The sequence below is a fragment of the Mustelus asterias genome, unplaced genomic scaffold, assembly GCF_964213995.1.
Source record: "Mustelus asterias unplaced genomic scaffold, sMusAst1.hap1.1 HAP1_SCAFFOLD_42, whole genome shotgun sequence".
NCBI classification, from domain to species: Eukaryota; Metazoa; Chordata; class Chondrichthyes; order Carcharhiniformes; family Triakidae; genus Mustelus; species Mustelus asterias.
Window position 1 is genome coordinate 2,014,445 of NW_027590119.1, and position 21,473 is coordinate 2,035,917.

General features: G+C 44.7%; 2 protein-coding genes across 2 annotated transcripts in view; both read right to left on the reverse strand.

The window, feature by feature from the left end:
• The window catches only part of LOC144482794 (uncharacterized), a 442,920-nt gene that overhangs the window by 125,709 nt on the left and 295,738 nt on the right, over positions 1–21,473 (reverse strand). The gene's annotated exons all lie outside the window — the stretch shown is intronic.
• The window catches only part of LOC144482730 (uncharacterized), a 68,556-nt gene that overhangs the window by 44,903 nt on the left and 2,180 nt on the right, over positions 1–21,473 (reverse strand). The window contains 3 exon segments of the mRNA XM_078201569.1: positions 3,048–3,754; positions 9,243–9,578; positions 13,847–13,950. Coding sequence (XP_078057695.1) covers positions 3,048–3,754; positions 9,243–9,578; positions 13,847–13,950 — 1,147 coding nt within the window.

A 21,473-nucleotide genomic window follows, 5' to 3' on the forward strand; every position in this document is an offset into this window, starting at 1 on the left:
GACTCAAGAACAGCTTCTTCTTTGCTGCCATCAGATCTTCAAATGGACCTACCTCGCACTAAGTTGATCTTTCTCTGCACCCTACCAGTGACTGTAGCACTACATTCTGCACTCTCTCCTTTCCTTCCCTATGTACGGTATGCTTTGTATAGCGTGCAAGAAACAATATTTTTCACTGTATACTCATACATATGATGATAATAAATCAAATCTTCACTCTGAATCTGACGATTGTTCTTTCCAATCCCAGTCCATTTACCTGAAGCCAATATTCAAAATGCCAGCACTGAGGGAGTGCTGTACTATTGGAGCTGTTGTCTTCAGTATGAGATGCGAACCCAAGCATCCCATCTGCCCCTTCAGGTGGACATAGACATTGCCATGGATATGATTTTGAAGAAGAGTAGGGGGGGCTGGCCCTGGAGTCCTGACCAATATTTATCAATCAACGTTACTAAAAACAGATCATCTGCTCATTATCATGTTGCTGCTTTTGGGATCTTGCTGTGTACACATTAGCTGCCACATTTCCTGCATTACAACAATGACCACACTTCAAAACTGCTTCATTGGTTTGAAAATGCATTGGGACACCCTGTGGTCCTGAACGATGCTAAATGCAAGTTTTTAAATTTCAGATTTGTGTTCCCTGATCTTGATATCTGAATTTTAATTGGCTTCAACCACCCCCAACTTGCCATTTAATAAATTCACTTTGGATCAAAGAATATTTTAACCAATTAAGGCAACAGCAGGAATCTCCGGTGAGTAAATTTTTAAAATAAGTTTATTTGAAAAGAAACGTTTACTTCAAACATTGGCTTTTACAGCTTGATGTGGGTGATCAGTCTGTCGAAGGTTAACCCTCTCTGGCTCCTTCTTTGACAGGAATTCTTGTGGATTTCAACCTCAGAAGTCTGGTTCCTTCTTTGACAATAATTTACCTGGAACTCGACCCTGTGAATATTCAGTACTTGGCTGGCAGGGAAGATGTTGGGAATCTCTACTTTTATCCCCAAAGTGACCATTACCTGACATCAGAGTTGGGCTGATTGTGACATGACACTTGGTCAATTTGGTTACCAGATTAATTTAACCGGATCCCCAATTACTGACACCACCTTCTCTCATTATCTTAGACAGGAATACAATTGCACAGTTTCATACTAACCCTTTATCTGATTCTATACAATCAGGTATTCAGACAATTTCAAATTCTGAGACAAATCAGAGCTTGAAGGTCTCTCTTACCAGTACATTTATCATCATTGCACATTCTTTACTTACACAGCAATTCAAATGATATGTTTTTACAGCAAATAAAACTCAGCCTTTTACTATAAGACTACTTGTGACACTAATAGATAAACAAAAAAATGACATTCTTTATTGATTTATTAACCGTAACTCAATTAAATCTCACTACTTCTCCAGTTATTTGTTACTGAATGCTTGCTAATTAATACAGTAATCTTTATTTAATAAACTTGGTTACTACAAGATAGACCGGTGCAAACCAACAGTTTGTGGAAAGTCAACAGCTTTCTTCCTTACTAATCCTGACCAGACTGAACAGTGAACCTTATTCTTCAGCTGGACTTTGGAAGAATATGATATCCTGTAGCTTATCAAAATTATAAAATAATTTCTTTCTTTAAACAATTTCTGTTGGCTCTGCAGTTTCTGGAAACATTTCAGGTTATTCAGTGTTAATATTTTAAAATAAAGATCTAGCCTTTATATAATTGTCTATTACACTGAGTCACTGACGATAGCTTATTCAAGGTTCATTCCTGAATAATCATATGTTACATGACTGGCTTTTCATATAAAATCAATTTGTAGCTAATAAAGCCAGTGACAGAAGGTGAATAGACTGTTAGAAGCCACATGTTCGATTTTAAAATGGTTTCCTTGACCTTGTTACTTATAGCAATGAATATGGTATGAAAGCGATTGATTTTTAAAACTAAATTTGGTTACCCAGGCCTGCAATTTCTTCCATTACAACAGTCACTACAATTCACAGAACTTCATTCACTGTATAATGTTTCAGGACAAAGGCAAAGATCGATAGAGAAACAAGGTGGTGAAAGGTTATCAGGGGGAGGTGGGAATGTGGAGTTGAGGTTTCAATTAGATCAGCCATGATTGTGTTGAATGGCAGAACAGGCTCCTGATTCACATGTTCATCTGACACCCTGTGGTTGTGAGAGGTGCGATAGAAATGCAATTTTTTTTTGTTTTCCCCACAATGTTGGATAATTACACTCAGTCCCTGCATCAAAATCATTGTTAAAGGTTGAGTCTAAATATGACACATTTTTAATTCTGGGGTGGTTTTCTCCAAAGAGAAGACGAAGAAGTGATCTGATGGAAGTCTTTAAGATTATGAAGGGGTTCAATAATCCAATAGGTATTTCAGTGAGAAACCTCTTTACCCAGCGAGTGGTGAGAATGTGGAACTCACTACCACAGCGAGTGGTTGAGGTGAACAGATGAATACATTGAAGGGGAAGCTAGATACATACATGAGGGAGAAAGAAATAGAAGGATATGCTGATGGGGGGAGGTGAAGAGGGGTGGGTGGAAACTTATGTTGCGTATAAATAGTGACGCAGACTGATTGGGCCGACTGGCCTGGCCCTGTGCTGCAGACACAATGGAACAGAGACAAACGTATTTTAGATCTACCTGGAGTGCTATTAAAAGCACTATTTACTATCCAAGATAAAATAAATGTCCTTCATCAGCTTTTGTGGATCATTTCAGTAGAAATGTGCTCTCCCAGGCTCAAAGTGCATCAACTGGAATCAACATTGAGAGACCAGCCAGTCCAGCAGAAAGAAACTTCACCAAAATGGTTCAGTCCTGGACATGACGAACAGCAGCAATAACAGCAGAATCCAACCCCTGTAATCATTTGTGAACTTGCTGGTGTCTCAGCAGCTGTGATGACTGAGTGAATCCCTTCCCGCACACAGAGCAGGTAAACTGTTTCGTCCCAGTGTGAACACGCTGGTGTGCCCACAGGTTGGATGAATTACTGAATCCCTTCCCACACTGAGAGCAGGTGAATGGTCTCTCTCCGGTGTGAACTCGCTGGTGTGTCTGCAGGTGGGATGACTGAGTAAATGCTTTCCCACAATCAGAGCAAGTGAATGGTCTCTCCCCAGTGTGCACTCGTCGGTGTTTCTGCAGATTGGATGCATCTGGGAATCCCTTCCCACAATCGGGGCAGGTGAACGGTCTCTCCCCAGTGTGAACTCGCTGGTGTATCAACAGATGCGATGAATCAGTGAATCCCCTCCCACATTCGGAGCAGGTGAATGGTCTCTCCCCAGTGTGAATTCGCTGGTGCATCAACAGATGAGATGAGCGACTAAATCCCTTCCCACAGGTAGAGCAGGTGAATGGTTTCTCTCCAGTGTGAACTCGTTGGTGCATCAGCAGACTGAATGAATCACTGAATCTCATCCCACACATTGAGCAGGGGAATGGTCTCTCTCTGGTATGAACCCTCTGGTGCATCAGCAGGTTGGATGAATCAGTAAATCCCATCCCACACTCGGAGCAGGCGAACGGCCTCTCCCCAGTGTGAACTCGCTGGTGCCTCAGCAGGTTGGATGAATCACTGAATGCCTTCCCACACTCGGAGCAGCTGAATGGTCTCTCCCCGGTGTGAATGCGCTTGTGTGACTGTAGGTGGGATAACTGAGTGAATTCCTTCCCGCACTCCGAGCAGGTGAACCGCCTCTCCCTGGTGTGAACTTGCTGGTGCATCAACAGGTTGGATGAATCACTGAATCCCTTTCCACAATCGGAGCAGGTGAATGGCCTCTCACCAGTGTGAACTCGCTTGTGTGTCTGCAGGTGGGATGAATGAGCGAATCCCTTCCCACACTCCAAGCAAGTGAACGGCCTCTCCCCAGTGTGACTGCGTCGATGAGTTTCCAGCTGATATGGGAAATTGAATCCTTTACCACAGTCTCCACATTTCCATGGTTTCTCCATGGTGTAGGTGTCCATGTGTCTCTACCAGTTCGACAGTCAGTTGAAGCCTTGTCCATACATAAAAAACCTGAATAGTGACTAGTGATGTCTTTTCAAGCTGTGTAACTGGTTGAAGCTTTATTCCACAGTCAGTGCACAGGAACACCCACTCATATCTGTGTCTCCACGTTTTCCAATCACACTTATGGTTGAAATCTCTTGAAGCAGACAGAACAGAGAAATATTTCTCTTTATAGATTCCAAAGGCTGATGTTGTTCAGGTCCCGATTTATCAAGTTAATCTGGCAGATCACCACGAATATTTGTTTTGAGAAGTCCAATTCTGATATTCTGTAAAAGGAGTTCCAAAATTCATCACTGTCAGTGCAACTCAAATTCAGAAAAGACAATTCTAGTTTTTATAGAAAATTCTTTACTTTCTCCCGCCATTCTTACCCTGCATCTAATACACATCATAGAACAACACCAGTCATATCCCTGTCCTATATTAATTTACTGTCTCCTTAATATCAGCTATCTCCTGGGGATCCACCCCTTTAATTGTGACCATTACGAATATAGACCATCCTTTTAGCCAGACAAATAAATGTATTAAGCTGAGGGAGCTAAAGAATGTTAATGTCTTTAAAAGAGAAAGACTTGGGGCAACCTTTCCAGAGTCTGCAGCCTCCCTGGATTCACTTCCTTTCCCTTCAGTTGCTGCAAGTCCCCAAAATCCCCCAGAATGAGAAAAGAAATGGAAAGGGGGTTGAAAAGAAAGTGTTTCACTCACAGATGTCAGAGACAGGAGAACGTTTCTGTCTGCATGAAGCTCAATCTGCATTGTCACAAAGACAGCATTCTGATTGGCTGGAGGACCAGAGAGCTTCCGGTCCTCCAAATATTCTCATTGGTGAACGTCTCACGCGACATAATGGTGGGTGAGACCTCCTCCGTCCATGCGCACCTTCCCTCTCCCCTGGACATGCGCATTCGAGGTCGCCTGCTTGCGTGGCGAATAGAGCGTATTCCCCAGCGCCATGGATTGTGGGTATGCGGCTGCCATTATTCAGCCGGTCTCCAAACTCCTGGGACTGGGGTGAAAATTCGTGGGTTTGGGTTTGGTACCTGTGGGTTATAACTGGATTTGATTGTGACGCCCCTTTCACAAAAGAGTTTGTTAAATACAGCTGTAAAGATTTGGACAGTGGCACAGTGGTTAGCACCGCTGCCTCACAGCGCCAGGGACCCAGGTTCAATTCCGGCCTTGGGTGACTGTCTGTGGGGGGTTTGTACATTCTCTCTGTATCTGTGTGAGTGGCTGGGCTTACCCGTCTTGCCAGCGGTTGACATGAGCTGGCCATGTCAATGATGAACCTCATGCAGGAGGACACCAAGGCAGCCTCATGCAGGAGGACACCAAGGGCAGCCTCAAGGCTGGTTTGGCCCTTCTGGTTCCCCTCTCCCCCTGCTCCAATGGCACAGACATTTGGAAATATGTAACCAATGTCCAACTCCTCAGTGCCAAAAGATATTGCTGATTTTTAAAATTACTGCCTCTGAAAACTGGCATGGTTTGCAGAGATTAACAATTTAATGCACTTAACTGGACAGACTGGAAAATGCCCACATCTTTTCTCTGTCTAGTTAATCCACTCGAATGATCATCTGATGAGTCAGCTGACACTGTCCCATGCAGGGAGCCTTTTAAAGTGCTGGCCGTGACCTTGTTCTGGGTCACTGCCTGCAGTCTACAACACTAGACATCCCACTCTCCAACACTCATTGAGCAAAATGAAGGTCTACAACCCGCCCTTGCTGCTAATTGGTGACAATGAATGTATTATCAGGCACGAAGTGATGGCGGCACAGAAGTCAGAATGCTGCTGAATTCCGGATGTGGAATGCGCTGTCATAGAAACGAGAAGCAGGAGTAGGCCATTTGGCCCTTCAAACCTGCTCCACCATTCATTATAATCATGGCTAATCATCAAATTCAATGGGCTGATCATCGAATTCAATATCCTGATCCCACATGACTGCATTGTTCAGCTGTTGGAAGTTACCTCAAAACTGATTGCAAACGTTTATGTCTCTGATGTAAATCACCATTTAAAGTCAATAAGGCTGAGTGTAATTATTGAGCTCTGATGGGGGGTCATCTAGACTCAAAATGTTGGCTCTATTCTCTCTCCACAGATGCTGTCAGACCTGCTGAGATCCCAGCATTTTCTGTTTTTGTTTCAGATTCCAGCAGCCGCAGTAATTTGCTTTTATCTTAAGAGATTATTCCTCAAATTGAAATTGACAAAATAAATTGACATGAGTGGCTGATTTGAACATCCAAAGGGAAAGTTTAAGGGAATAATCACATTGTCAGAACAAAAAGAAACTAACAACTAACAGCCAGGTGGTTCCCCAGTGTCAAAAACGATTTCTTTTTCACAATAATATTTCTACTTGAATTTGGGTTAATTTCGGAAAAAAAGTCAGAGAAAATTTGTGTTATTTTTAGGAAATAAAAGACCATCTAAAACAAAGATCTTGATAATGCCTGAAATCAAATATGATTATAATATATGAAATATGATATGGGGAAGTTTAGGAGTGAGAGGAGGAGAAATTTCTTCATGCAGAGAGTGGTGAACTTGTGGAATTCGCCAGCACAGAAGGCTGTGGAGGCCAAAACATTAGAAATATATCTGTTTACCTTCTGAGATATATTCAGACTCTAAAAGCCTCAAGGAGTTTGGGGAGATCAGTGGAGAATAATGTTGAGATAGGGGATCAGTCATGATCATCTTGAATTGCAGAACAGGATCGAAGGGCCAAATGACCTATCCTGCTCCTATTTTCTATGTTTCTGGAAGTCAACAAAATAAGATTCTCATCAGGACTGTTGTTAAAAATGGAAACGAGGAATTACACATCTTCAGCCTGATCAACCAACATAAATTATAAAAGTCTGTCCTGTTAAGTATATTTTTCCATTCTATATTGATAAATATTTTTCTTTTAAATAAGCTTCCTTCAATTGATTATATAAGATTCCTGAGATAGAATCCCTACAGTGCTGAAGGAGGCCATTTGGCCCATGGAACCTGCACCAACAACAATCCAACCCAGGCCTAACCCCATAACCCATTTACTCTGCTAATCCCCCTGACACTAAAGGTCAATGTAGAATAGCCAATCAACCTAACCCACACATCTTTGGAGTGTGAGGAAACCAGAGCACCTGGAGGAAACCCACACAGACATGGGGAGAACGTCTTATCCAGTGGTTAAAAGTCTTGTTTAAAGTAAAATAACTGAGGGAGTTGTTTACAGGCATCGGTGAATTGGGCTGATTGCAGACAGAATGAGCAGGACAGTGAGAGAGAGCTGTGTCTGCACTGGCGCAGAGACAGAAATCCGATTGGAGGGTTGAAACATGGAGTTACAGGATTTGGGAGGTGACAAGGACGTTCCAGGGGAAAAGACGATTAGAGATTGGGGCGGGAGTTTACAAGGATATTGGGAGTTAAGGGTTGGTTTCATTGGGGGAGGGTGCTGGTGATGATGGCAGAACTGAAGGACATAGGAATACCTGAAGGGAGAGAACCATGAACGATATCAGTGAAAATAGGGAAGTTGGGTGAGGAGCAGTTTAGTGGGAATAAGGTCGAGGGAGGAGGTGGGATTGCTGGAAAGATATACTCTGAGAGGATACAAGGAGAGATAGGAGAGAATTGAAACAAAGGATCAAATTCAGGGCTACAGCAAAGGGGGGTCATTAGAAAGAGTTTGGCTCGGTGGGCTAGGGGAAGGGAGGGAAGCAGTAGAGGCAGCTGATTACATTGTCTAAATCTTAATGACAAAGAAGCTCCATGAGCTCCTCACACTGGAGGTGAAGATGGAGGAGACAGAGGAAAGAGACCTTCAAAGGATCCAAATTGTGTTTGAGATATTAAAAAAGCTCAACACTCTTCATGTCGAACACAAACTGAATTTATTTTACATAACAATGTATAACTTAACATTTATAACTATGCTTTGTTTATTAACAGCAATACTGTGATAACTTTCCACACAAATATGAACATACAAATTAGGAGCAGGAGTAGGCCACTCGGCCCCTCTAGCCTGCTCCACCACTCAATAAGACCCTGGTTGATCTGATTGTAACCTCAAATCCACATTCCTTTTACCCCCTGTTAATCAAGAATCTATCCAGCTCTGCCTTCAAAATATTCAAAGACACTGCTTCCAATGCTTTTTGAGGAAGACCCAGAGACTCGCTGCCCTCTAAGAGAAAACATTTATTTCTCATCTTTGTGTCAACTGAGCAACATTTTATTTTTCAATAATGTATTCAATAATAAGTATTAGATTCGCTCACATGAGAAATCATCCTCTTTAAATCGATCCTGTCAAAATACCTCAGGAACTGAAAAAGATTTCAATCAAATTGCCTCTTACTCTTTTAAGCTCCAGCAGATACAAGCTCAGGCTACTCAGTCTTTCCTCATAAGACAATCTCCCATTTCTGGTATAGTCTAGTAGACCTTCTCTGAACTGCTTCTAACACATTTACATTCTTCTTTAAATAAGGAGACAAATACTTTAATCATATTCCAAATCGCCAGTGTTCTGTAAAGCAGAAGCATAAGCTCTGTTTTGTATTCAATTCCCCTCACAATGAACAATAACATTATGTTAACTTTCCCAATTACTTGCTGTACCCTTCTACTAGCTTTTTGTGACTCATGAACCAGGACACTCAGAATCCTCTGACGGGGAACTGAATTTCTCCTCACAGTCTCCACATTTACACGGTTTCTCCCTAATGTGACTGTGGATGTGAATGGTGCTGTTTCCTTCCATGTTCAAAATTCTCTGCTGTTAAGGTTACGATAAATTGTGCAGCTCCATCCAATCCTGATCTGATATTCTGTGTGAGTATCCTGACCCCAAATCCTCCTTCTAAGCCAATTATATTAACACCTATAACAGAGCTGGAGTTATTTTTCAATTCAGCAGAAACGGACCCAAATGAACATGGTTCAGTCTGAATATGATTAACTGCAAAATCCAATCACAATAGTTACTTGTGAATTTGCTGGTGTTTTCGCAGCCTGGATGAAGTAATGTATCCCTTCCCACACTGGGAGCAAGTGAATGGCCTCTCCCCAGTGTGAGTTCGCTGGTGATTTAGCAGTGTGCATGAGGTAATAAATCCCTTTCCACACACAGAGCAGGTGAATGGCCTCTCCCCAGTATGAATTCGCTGGTGTTTCAGCAGCATGGCTGAGGTAGTGAATCCCTTCCCACACTGGGAGCAGGTGAATGGCCTCTCCCCAGTGTGAACTCGTTGATGATTTAGCAGCGTGGATGACTGAGTGAATCCCTTCCCACACTGAGAGCAGATGAATGGCCTTTCCTCAGTATGAATTCGCTCGTGTATCGCTAGGTTGGATGACTGATTGAATTCCTTCCTACACACAGAACATGTGAACGGTCTCTCCCCTGTGTGAATTCGCTGGTGTTTCAGCAGATGGGATGAGGTAGTGAATCCCTTCCCACATTGAGAGCAGGTGAACGGTCTCTCCCCTGTGTGAATGCGTCGATGAGTTTCCAGGTGGGATGGGTAATCAAATCCCTTCCCACAATCCTCACATTTCCAAGCCATCTCCCTGTTGCGATTGCAATTATGTTCCGAAAGGCCAGATGATTGGGTGAAGTCTTGTCCACACACACAGAACACGTGTACAGTTTCTCTCCACTGTGAATGGTGCTTTTTCCTTCTATATTCAAAATACAATGATATTCAGGTTACAATAAATTGGTCGACTCAATCAGGTCTGAGATCACATTTGATTTCTGTTTACCAACTGCAAATCCCCCTCTCCTAAAATGCTGTGAAATTGATTTAGAACAGAAAAAAACTCATTTTCTTCTCATGCAACTGGCAAACATTATTTTATCTATGGAAAGAGACATAAAGTTAAAAGGCAAAAGCGATCGAAGGATATGGGGGTTTGGGCTATTATCATAATGAATAGAAGAGCAGGCTTGAAGGGCCAAATGGCCTACTCCTGATCCTATTTTCTATGTTTCGATGGAACTCAATGTCTATGAGGATGGTGGAACAGGAGACAAATGGTTTCAAAATGAGATTGGATCGGCACACAAAGGAAATGAACATGCTGCACTAATGGAGATATAGAGGGGAATGGGACTGAGTGGATCACTCTGCAGAAAGTTGACATGGACTCAAGTTCCTTCTGAAGTGTGGAGTCTATGACTGGAAATGTATAACATCGCTGCAGTACCAGATTACAAGAATGGAAATAATAAATACATTATTTTACTGAAATATAAATATTAGACCTAATACGTACTATAAAACAACACTGGATATATCTCTTCTTGTGGCGTCCCAAGCCAACTGATAACTCTAAAATAAACACATTTCCAGACAATTCCAAGGATAAAATGAGTGAGGTTTCACTTTTTAAAATGTTTCATTGTAAAAGTCAAAATAAAAGCAACATAAATGAATCAGGCATTGACAGACAAATAGCATTTGAATAGATGGGATACTTTTTACTTCAATAAAACCAGTCTCCACAAAATCACCAGCAATTCCTCCCTTAGAATTCATGGCACTAATTTAATTTACCACAACTCTCTGTATTTCCCAGAGAGAAAAAACACAGGAGAATGGCACTCAGTCAAAATGCTCATTTGAAGAGTCGGGTACAGATATAATGTTCTAAATGGCCCGTATATATTTATACATTTGCATATTTAATGGATAATAAATGTGTGTAATATACAGCTCTCTGTTATGTGATTGGCGAGATAGGGATCAGTGAGGAAGAACTTTGTTTAGGCCCTGGAACTTGCTGCTGATGAGAGTGGTGCAACAAGAGATGATCAGTGATTTCAAAATGAAATTTGATGAACACTTGAAGGAAATAAACTTTCAGGGAAATGGGGATATCGAGGGGGTATGGAATTGACTGACTTTCTGTACAGAGGGTTGGTATTGACTTGAGTTGCCAAATAGATTCATTTTGTGCCACAATGACTCTGTGGCTGGAAATATAAAACAGCAACGCTGCTATATATTTCAAGACAAGAAATAATTATAATGAACTTCAGAGAATCATAAATGATTTTGTGTGTGCCATATGACCACACTATCTCTGTCCTCAGTTGATTTACTATTCCTTTAAACGTCATCCATCTCTTGGGAAAACGTTATAATTGTGAACATTAGATAGGAGGCCATCCTATTAACCAGACAAATAAATGTGTCAAACTGAGAGCTAAAGGATGTCTTTGAGAGAAAAAGGAAAACTTCCCCCTCTGGCCAACATCTGTGAGTAAAACACTTTCTTTCTCCCCCTGGGAAATACAGAGAGTTGTGGGACTCTGTAACTGGAATTAGAGCCAAATATACTGAGGGGGAAATGTTTGTGATTTTGTGGAATCTGTTTTTATTGTTTGAGCTATTTAATGACAAAGTTATCATGCGCATTCAAATACAATTTGAATGTCATTGCATGATTCAGCAATGTTCAAAGAATCCCTAAAGTACAGGAGGTCATTTGGCCCATCGAGCCTGCACTGACATCAATCCCACCCAGGCCCTAATCCTTCAACTCCACGTACTACCCTGCTAATCCTCCTGATACTAAGGGCAATTTAGCATGGCCAATCCACCTAACCCTCAGATCTTTGGAGTGTGGGAGGAAACCAGAACACCCTGAGGAAACCCACACAGACACAGGGAGAATGTGCAAACTCTACACAAGGCCAAATTTGTACCCGGGTCCCTGGTGCTGTGAGGCAGCAGTGCTAAACACTGTGCCACTATGTTGCCCGTTTGATAATTTTAATTAGATTGTTACAGAAAAAGTTTTTAAAATGTGAAATGTTGTCCTTCGGTTTATTCCATTGAGTTTCTCTGGGAATTTATTTGCTTTAAGGTAATTGGTCTCCACAAAGATCATACCAACAGGGATACATCTAGTGTTATCCTTTGGTACATTAGTATAATATTTCTGTCATTTGTTCTTATTTCTGGTCTGGTACTTTGGAACTATAGCTATATTCTATATTTCCAGCATTAGATCCATGATGGCAGATGAGTCAATTAGTCAACTGGAATCCATGCTAACTCATTATAGGACAATCCAGTTAATCCCATTCCCACTATGTATCTCCGTAGCCCTGCAAATTTATTTCCTTCAAGTTCCATCCAATCTTGTTTTGAAATAATTAATTATCTCTGCTTCCACCACCCTCATTGGCAGCCAGTGCCAGGTCGAGATCGCTCACTGCCTGAGGAGTGGTCTTCCTCATAACCCTGTATCTGGAAATTACACTGACATTTAGTCCAATAAATATATATACATGTGAGCAGCTGGCATGAAGACGGTGTGTGTGTCCTGGACAGGAAGCAGTGAGCAGGGATCTGTTGATCAACATGAATTAGCACCTTCAGGAGAATTGGGAGGATATATATTAGAAATAGCAGAATGAGAAAGGAGAGAGTGTGTGGGATGGAGATTTACAACTTTGGGAGAAGGAGCGAGGAAAGAATATTCCATAGAAACTAGAACTGTCTGTTTTGAACTTCTATCCTGCACTGATAGTGATGCTTTTTGTCAAGCCTTTTAAAGTATATCAGAAAAGGGAGGATTTACAGAGTGAAATCCCAACAAACATCACATCCAAGATCTGATAGTCACTCAATTATTGGTGCCTCAATTTCGTCTGCATCTGAAACTTCTTCAAATAGTTTAAACATCAGTGTGACTGGAGAGAACACATGCGTGCACGCACACACACTTTCTATGTCATCCTTGATGAAGACCGACACACATTTGTTTAATAATAAATAAGAACAGGAAATGCTGGAGAAATTCAGCAGGTCTGGCAGCATGTGTGGAGAGAGGAGTACGGTTAATATTTTGAGGCCATACGAACTTCTACAGAACTGTTTCTTTTCTCAGCCATTTCCTCATTCGCCATTATCAATTCTGTGGTAACAAACACACATTTTTTCTTTCTTTTTCATGCATCATGTTTTTACAGTCAGTTTTTATGCTTTTTACCAGTTCTTTCTCATTGTTTTCTTTTTCTTTATCAGTTCCTTTGTGCCAAATTCTAAAAAGATCCAAATCCTCTGGCTTAATACTTTTCTGATCACTTTGTGAGCCTCTTCCTTTGATTAATGCAAATATTTACTTCTCTCGATAACCACAGTTGCAATCACTATTCCTGCAGGACTTTTGTCTTTAAAGGAATGCACACTTGTTATAAATCATGTATTAATTCCTGAAATGTTAGGTATTGCCTATCTTCTATCATATCTTTTAATGTAGCTTCCCATCTACCTAAGCTAACTTTCCCCTCAAATCTTTGAACTTTCCTTCTATGAGGAACACTCAGCTGAATTAAACAAAAGAACCTATTAAACACCACAGCCCATCTCCATGGCAACATGGCATGCTTTGGGGTGTTCCAAATAGAAATGCAAAGTAAATATCTTTGACCTCCCAAACATCCTTTCATTCTATGATTCAGATGAAATATCAAACTAGAATTTTGCAACAAGGCTCTAAGAGTATCAAACCATTGGAAGCAAAGTTCCGAGACCAGCCAGTCCACCAGAAAGAAACATTCTGACACTCCCACTTTGCCACCTGTCAGAATGAACATGGCTGAGTCCCAGAAGTGATTAATAGCAGGAACAATGGCAGAATCCATTCTCTGTAATCACTTGTGAACTCGCTGGTGTGTCTGCAGATGGGATAACTGAATGAATCCCTTTCCACACAAGGAGCAGATGAATGGCCTCTCCCCAGTGTGAACCCGTTGATGTGTCAGCAAGTTAGATGATTGAGTGAATCCCTTCCCACACTCAGTGCAGGTGAACGGCCTCTCCCCAGTGTGAACTCGCTGGTGTGTCCGCAGGGTGAACGATTCAATGAATCCCTTCCCACATTCAGAGCAGGTGAATGGCCTCTCTCCACTGTGAACTCGCTGGTCTGCCAGCAGATGGGACAACGGAATGAATCTCCTGCCACACTCAGAGCAGTTGAATGGTCTCTCCCCAGCGTTAACACGCTGATGTGTCTGCAGGCTGCATAAGCAACTGAATCCCTTCCCACACTCAGAACAGGTGAATGGCCTCTCTCCAGTGTGAAGTCGCTGGTGTGTCAACAGATTCCATGAGTGAGTGAATCCCTTCCCACACACAAAGCAGGTGAACAGCTTTTCTCCACTGTGAACTCGCTGGTGCATCCGCAGGTTGTTTAAATGCAAAGCAGCCAGCATAATCAAGGACCCCACACACCCTGGACCTAAGGTCATGCACCAACTGACTCAAAAACAGCTTCTTCCCTACTGCCATCTGACTCTTGAATGGACTTACCTTGCATTAAGGTCATTCTCCGCACCCTAGCTATGACTGTAACATTACATTCTGCACTCCTTTCCTATGTATGGTATGCTTTGCCTGTATAGTGCGCAAGAAACAATACTTTTCACTTTATAGTAACACACGTGACAAGAATAAATAAATAAATAATCAACAGCCTCCAGACTCTCCACTCTTCATCCACAGTTTCAGCCACTCTCCCTTTGTGTTGACCTGCATTTTTCCAGACTCTGCGTTTCATCATGTTTTCCAGATATCTCCCCCACCCCAGATTGTTCACCTGCAGTTTCCAGGCTCCCCAGGCATGTGCTCACTTACAGTTTCCTGCCACCCCACCCCACCCACATTCACCCAGTGTTTAGACCCCCTTCTGAACCTGTGTTCACCCACAGTTTCCAGCTCCCCACGCCGGCTTACCCACAGTTAGCAGGCCCCACACAATGCTCAATTTGTCAGCAACAGCACCAGACTATGCATGCTCAGAGCACAGGCCGATTCCATACCTGTGCACTGGGTACCTAGAATCATGCATAGGGACTTTATGGGGTGCTCTGGGTAACTAATGCAGCATTGACAGAGTGAATTTCAGACAGATCATTAATGTTTTAGCATTCTAATTGAGATCAGGAAGAGAGCAGACAGAGACTCAATATGAAAAATCATCACGATCTGTTCAGGATAGAATTCAGATGAGAGACATTTCTCTTGGTTTGAGTTTTGTCGATAGAAATTCATTACTTTCCTCTGCTGGCAGGGAGCACTGCGCACGCGCACTGTTGCAACCTCATGCGATCAAGAGGGAGCCTTGACCCCAGGTCTGTCATCAAAAAACTCGCAGCTTCTCTTCCTGAAAACACGGAACCGATAGCTTCTTATTCGGATCGTGAATCCTCCAGAATGTGTTTGTGGAACCTCCCAGTCCACTCACCGGCTCTGTTCCTCTCCTGTCCGGGGATCATGTCTCCCCCCGGATTCCGAAACACTGTCTCCATCCGCACTGCGCATGCTCCAGTCACAGCCCCCGCACTGAGCCTGCGCAGCGGGCCTCCAGCAGAGGTTAGGGCCCCGCCCCTCGTTCACTCCGATTGGTTGGAGGACCAGCCGCTCCCGCTCGGTCCTCCAGCTCCGCCCCTCATTCACTCCTATTGGTTGGAGGACCAGCTGCTCCCGCTCGGTCCTCCAGCCCCGCCCCCTCACATTGTTCCGGAATCTCACTCTGCCGCTTCCGCCTTCACCCCAGCAGCAACTTCAACCAAAGACCCAACTGGGAAAAGGTGAATATTTCCGCATGTTTAAAATCAGTCATAAAATCATTAAATATGATTTGTTGTTGTGAGCTGCATTATTTGTGAGAATGAGAGTGACGGAGTGGGATTGATCCACAGCCTGAGTCACCAGATTAAGGACAGGGGGAGAGAGAATCTGGAGAAGAGAAAAGAATCAGGAGGAGACTGGAGACTGAATCTGGAGCAATGAGCAGAGAGGGAGAGGAGAGTGTGGGACACAGAGTTATAGATCTGGGGGAAATGTCCCACAGAAACTAGAATGGTCTGTTCTGAATTTCTGTCCTGTGTTTACACTAAGTTCTGTAAAACTCTTTTTACAGGGAGTTAGAAACATAGAAACCCTACAGTACAGAAAGAGGCCATTCAGCCCATCGAGTCTGCACCGACCACAATCCCACCCAGGCCCTACCCCCATATCCCTACATATTTTACCCGCTAATCCCTCTAATCCACGCATCCCAGGACACTAAGGGGCAATTTTAGCATGGCCAATCAACCTAACCCGCACATCTTTCAACTGTGGGAGGAAACCGGAGCACCCGGAGGAAACCCACGTAGACACGAGGAGAATGTGCAAACTCCACACAGACAGTGACCCGAGCTGGGAATCGAACCCAGATCCCTGGAGCTGTGAAGCAGCAGTGCTAACCACTGTGCTACCATGCCGTTAGAGGGAGAGGAGTTCCAGATGGGAAAATCAGAACAAACATCATGTCAAAATCTGACAGAATCACTCGATTCATCAGGGACTGAATATTATCGGTCTTTGAATGTGGAAGGAGAAATGTTTGTTCTGTCTGCGGGAAAAGATTTCAAACATCAGTGTGACTGGAAAAGCATCAAGACACACACACTCACCTGAGTGAGTGTTCCAGTGACCAGACTGTGGGAAGACCAGTTACACAGCCTGAAAAAAAATCATACCTTTCACAATGCGGAGAAATGTACAGGTGTTCTGTGTGAGGCTCCAACTGAACATCCAACCTGGAGAGACAAATGAATAACTGAATTATGGAGAAAGCATGGACATATGCTGATTGTGGGATGGGATTAATATTCCCATTTGAACTGGGAAATGGTCAATGCAGTCACACTGTGGAGGGACCGTTCACCTTCTCCATGTGTGGAGATGGATTTACTCAGTTATCCAGTCTGTCAACACACCAGCCAGTTCGTTCCGGGGAGAGGCCGTTCAGATGCTCCATGTGTGGGAAGGAATTTGCTGACTCAGGTGACCTGCTGGCGCATGAGCAAGTTCACACTGAGGAGAGCGCATTCACCAGGCTTGTGTGTGGCAACGGATTCACTCAGTCATGCCAGCTCACTGAACATCAACATGTACACAGTGATCAGAGACTTTTTAAATGTTCTGACTGCGAGAAGAGCTTTAAGAGCAAAAAGTATCTGCAAATACACCAACGACTTCACACTGGGGAGAGACTGTTCATCTGCTCTGAGTGTGGGAAGAGATTTGTTCAGTCATCTGACTTGCTCACACACCAGCGAAGTCACACTGGGGTGAGGCCATTCACCTGCTCTGTGGGTGGAAAGGGATTCACTCAACCACACAACCTTCAGACACACCAGCGAGTTCACACTGGGGAGAGGCCATTCATTTGCTCTGAGTGTGGAAAGGGATTCACTCAGTCATCCCACCTTGTGACACACCAGCAAGTTCACACTGGGGAGAGGCCATTCATCTGCTTTGAGTGTGGGAAGGGATTCACTCAGTCATATCAGCTTTTGTTGCACCAGCGAGTTCACAATGGGGAGAGACCATTCACCTGCTCCGTGTGCGCTAAGGGATTCATTCAGTCATCAGACCTACTGGTGCACCAGCAAGTTCACACTGGGGAGAGGCCGTTCACCTGCTCAATGTGTGGGAAGGGATTCACTCAGTCATCACACCTTGTGACACACCAGCGAGTTCACAAATGACTGCAAGAATTAGATTCTGCTTTTATTGCTGCTGTTAATCATATTGAAGACTGAATGTGTGGGTTAATCCTGATGTGTGTAAGGGAGCCACTCTCTTCCATGTTTTAGAGCTCCTAGATATGGAACAGAAGCTCCTTTACAACTATGTTTAGAGTCAGGAAGAATGCTGGAAACATGATGTCAAATCAGAGATTGGTGTAAAACTGGGATCTGTTCCCGACTGAAAGGAAAACAGCAGGTTTAACTTTACAGTCTGAAAATAGTACGAAGATTGAAAATGTTTGTGTGACATTCCTGAATCTACCAATGTAAGGTCATGATAACATCAAGTTACATTTCTATCTGGAACCTTTAACCGTCTCTCACCTTCCATTGACTTCACTATAATGGAAACTGACTGTTGAAATGTCAACATTAGAACATATTGACAAATAATTTGAGGGTTTTTTACAGTTGGGATCTTTCTCTGTTTGCTCCACTCAAGGTATTAGATGACAGACTTTCTCCTGTGAATATCCAGCTGGAGTATTGGGCCCTGATGTGTTTCTTTGTTCATCTTATTGACTCTAAATATTGAACCTTGTGGTTTCAGCCGCTGATAATCAAATTCCCAACAACAGATTGTCTTTTACTGACTTTATTAAAAGCACTGCAATAATACAGACAGAGTAATTCCTCACATGGTTCCAGTACTCAGTGAAGTACTTTTTTTAAATTCATTCATGGGATGTGGATGTCACTGGCTTGGCCAGCATTTAGTACCCACCCTAATTACCCTTGAACTGAGGAGTTTGCTAGGCCATTGCAGAGGGCATTTAAGAGTCAACCACATTGCTGGGATCTGGAGTCAAAGATGTGCCAGACCAGGTAAGGACGGCAGATTTCCTTCCCTAAACACATTCGTGAACCAGATGTTTTTCTTTTACAACAATCGACAACAGTTTCATGGTCATTAGACTTTTAACTCCAGATTTTTATTGAATTCAGATTTCACCACCTGCCGTGGTGGGATTCGAACCCTGGTCCCTGAAGTATTACCTGGGACTCTTGATTACTAGTCCAGCGACAATATCACTACGCCACTGCCTGCCTTTTATATGAAATTTATATGCATCTCCGAGCCTGTAATGGTGTATTGGTCTGTAATTTTAACATAATCTAATTCAGTATTCCTTCTGTAATATTCTGTCTACCACTTTCCTGTTACCTGATGAATTTGTTAATTGTTATTATCACTGGATTGTCACGGTTTCCATGTGTTTAACATGATTAGTTAGTCTGTACCTGAATTTTATGATTTTTTAATGCAAGTTACACAGCAATTCAGCCTATTGGCTGTGAGCCTGTTCCTTGAATGAAATATCATTTGACTTAAAATTTACCCAGTCTGGAGAACAGAGATAATACAGTGGATTCAGAACTCTCTCCTCCCCAGCTCTGATCTAACAAGCTGCAGCTATACTGGAGATATTTATGTTTAAATTGTTCACTACAGTTGTGATCTGACCCTGTTCAAACTGTAACCAGAATGATATCTGTGCATTGTTCTGAGTGTGAGCACAAGAACGTGTCACTGTCACAAACAGATACCATTTCCTTCGTTCACATCTCCACACAAATACCAGCCCTTTACACACTCCTTTTCTACACAACCACAGCAACATGAGCAAGGATGTGAGGCTCATTACTCTTCATCCACATTTCATAACAGCAAAGGCTCCACAGTACAGGAGCACACTGACCGGAGAAGAGCCTCATCAGCCTGCAAGCTCCTGTTGGGGAGCAGCGTCACAAGGCGACCGTGTTCCAGACAGTGAATCCGCACGAGGGACGACTCGGTGGGAGGCACGAGGGAGACCCCGCCTCGCTCTGGGCAGACTCCAAAAGTGCCCTCGTGCCCACCACCGAGCCGCTGACCTCCTCAGGGCAGTCACCCCTCGACTCTGAGTCCCCCGCCGCATGACGTACGGCGGGCGGCACGGAGCCGCCAACTCGCCCCAACCCCTCCCCGATCCCACCCCCAGGATCGGCGGAGGAGGGGTTCCCCCCGGGCTCACCTTCCCCGGTTTGCAGGCCCGCGTGCAGCGCCGACTCAGTCGCCCCCTCCGCCCCAGACGCTTGGACACCCACCGGTACAACCTCCGGATTAAGGTCGGGGATGTCCAGCGTCCAAGGCTGGGACGGAGAGGACGAGTGGACCATTTCCTCGCCACCGCCACACGGGGACACGAACATTGGGGTGTTGCCCCAGTCCCCCGGCATACTGAAAAAGAACTCCGGGTTGTAATCGGCTGGGTGGAACGGATACTAAACCCTCCCTCCAGGACCTCCTCCCGGGTCAGGCAGACAAATGGGGAAATCAAAAAGGAGTAGACATGGTGGGGGGAGGGGTCCCAAAGGTCAAGCGGGATCGGTACCACCCCGGACCTGACCTCCCCCAGTGGATGGAGGTGGGGGAGGAGGAGCTCACCGGGTAGAAAGGGCGGTACGTTCGAGATGATGATCTTATGGGCGGTGGCCTCCAATGGGTCCACCGCCAGGAACGTCCCGCCCACCGTGAGCCCCCTCTCCAGGGCGAGGTGGACCGTCCGCTCGGCCTTCAAAAAGAATACGGCCCGGCCGTACATCTTTGAGGCCGCGACAATGGCTCAGGGGCTGACAACCCCAGCCATTGCCTTGACACAGGCCTCGATGGACATGTTGGGGTGGGCGTAGCACTTAACCCCGAGCTGCCGCGTGAGCAACGAAAAAGGTGGCAGGGCCTTGGGAGCGGCGGGGGCTCTGGTAGCCGCCAGAGAAGGCTCTGCCACCGGCGACGCTGGCGATGCCTCCATAGTAATCAAGGGAGTGCTACGCCCACCCCGAGACTGCCCAGATGTACGGCAGGGTGTATAAGGGGAGGGAAAAATAAGGGAGGGTAGGGTAGGTGGATGGGGGTCTAGGTGCTCTCTCCCCGGAGCGAGAGAGGAGAGAGGAGGTCGGAGGAGCAGGAGGGAGGACGAGGGACGAGGCACGGAGGGGGGCCGGTGCCCCAGTCAGGGGGAAAGAGGGGAGGGGGTGTCAGTGTTGGGGGCAGCAGCAGTGGGTGGGGGACTTTACTCCTCCAGCCCTTTCGGGCGCAAACAGTTCAAGTCCGGGGTGTCTTCACCGCCCCACCCCCCTCCCCCCCCCTCCCCCCACTGCAGATGGAAAAAACAGTCTGAATTTACTTCACCCCCCCCCTCCCTTTCAGGCACCGACCTTCTGATGATGAGGGCACCAGCCCAACCACTCAGTCCCTAGATGTTGAAACGTGTAGTCCTCCCTCCCATAGATGGAAAGAAAAAAGAAAGTCACTCCATGTCCTCTCTCCCTCTCTCCTTCCAGGGAGAGAGCACCCTCCAGTGGGCGGACGGACGGCAGGCAGGTAGGCCAGACAACAGGCAGGCAGGCAGGCCAGACGGCAGGCAGGCCGGCCAGAAAACAGGCAGGCAGGCCAGACAACAGGCAGGCAGGCCAGACGACAGGCAGGCCAGACGACAGGTAGGCAGGCCAGACGACAGCAGGCAGGCAGGCAACAGCTCACCTTCCTCCCCCTTCCCACTTTCAGATGCTGGAATGACCAAATTAACATTTCTGCCCGGTTCTGACCCGGGGACCTTTCGCGTGTCAGGCAAACGTGACAACCACTTCACTACAGAAACAACCTCTCAGATGTTGGAGACAGGAGGAAGTTTCAGTCTGTCTGAAGCTCAATCTTCATTCACGCAAAGCCCGCGCTCTGATTGGCTGGAGGACCAGAGTCCTTCCGGTCCTCCAACTCTTCCTATTAATCAACA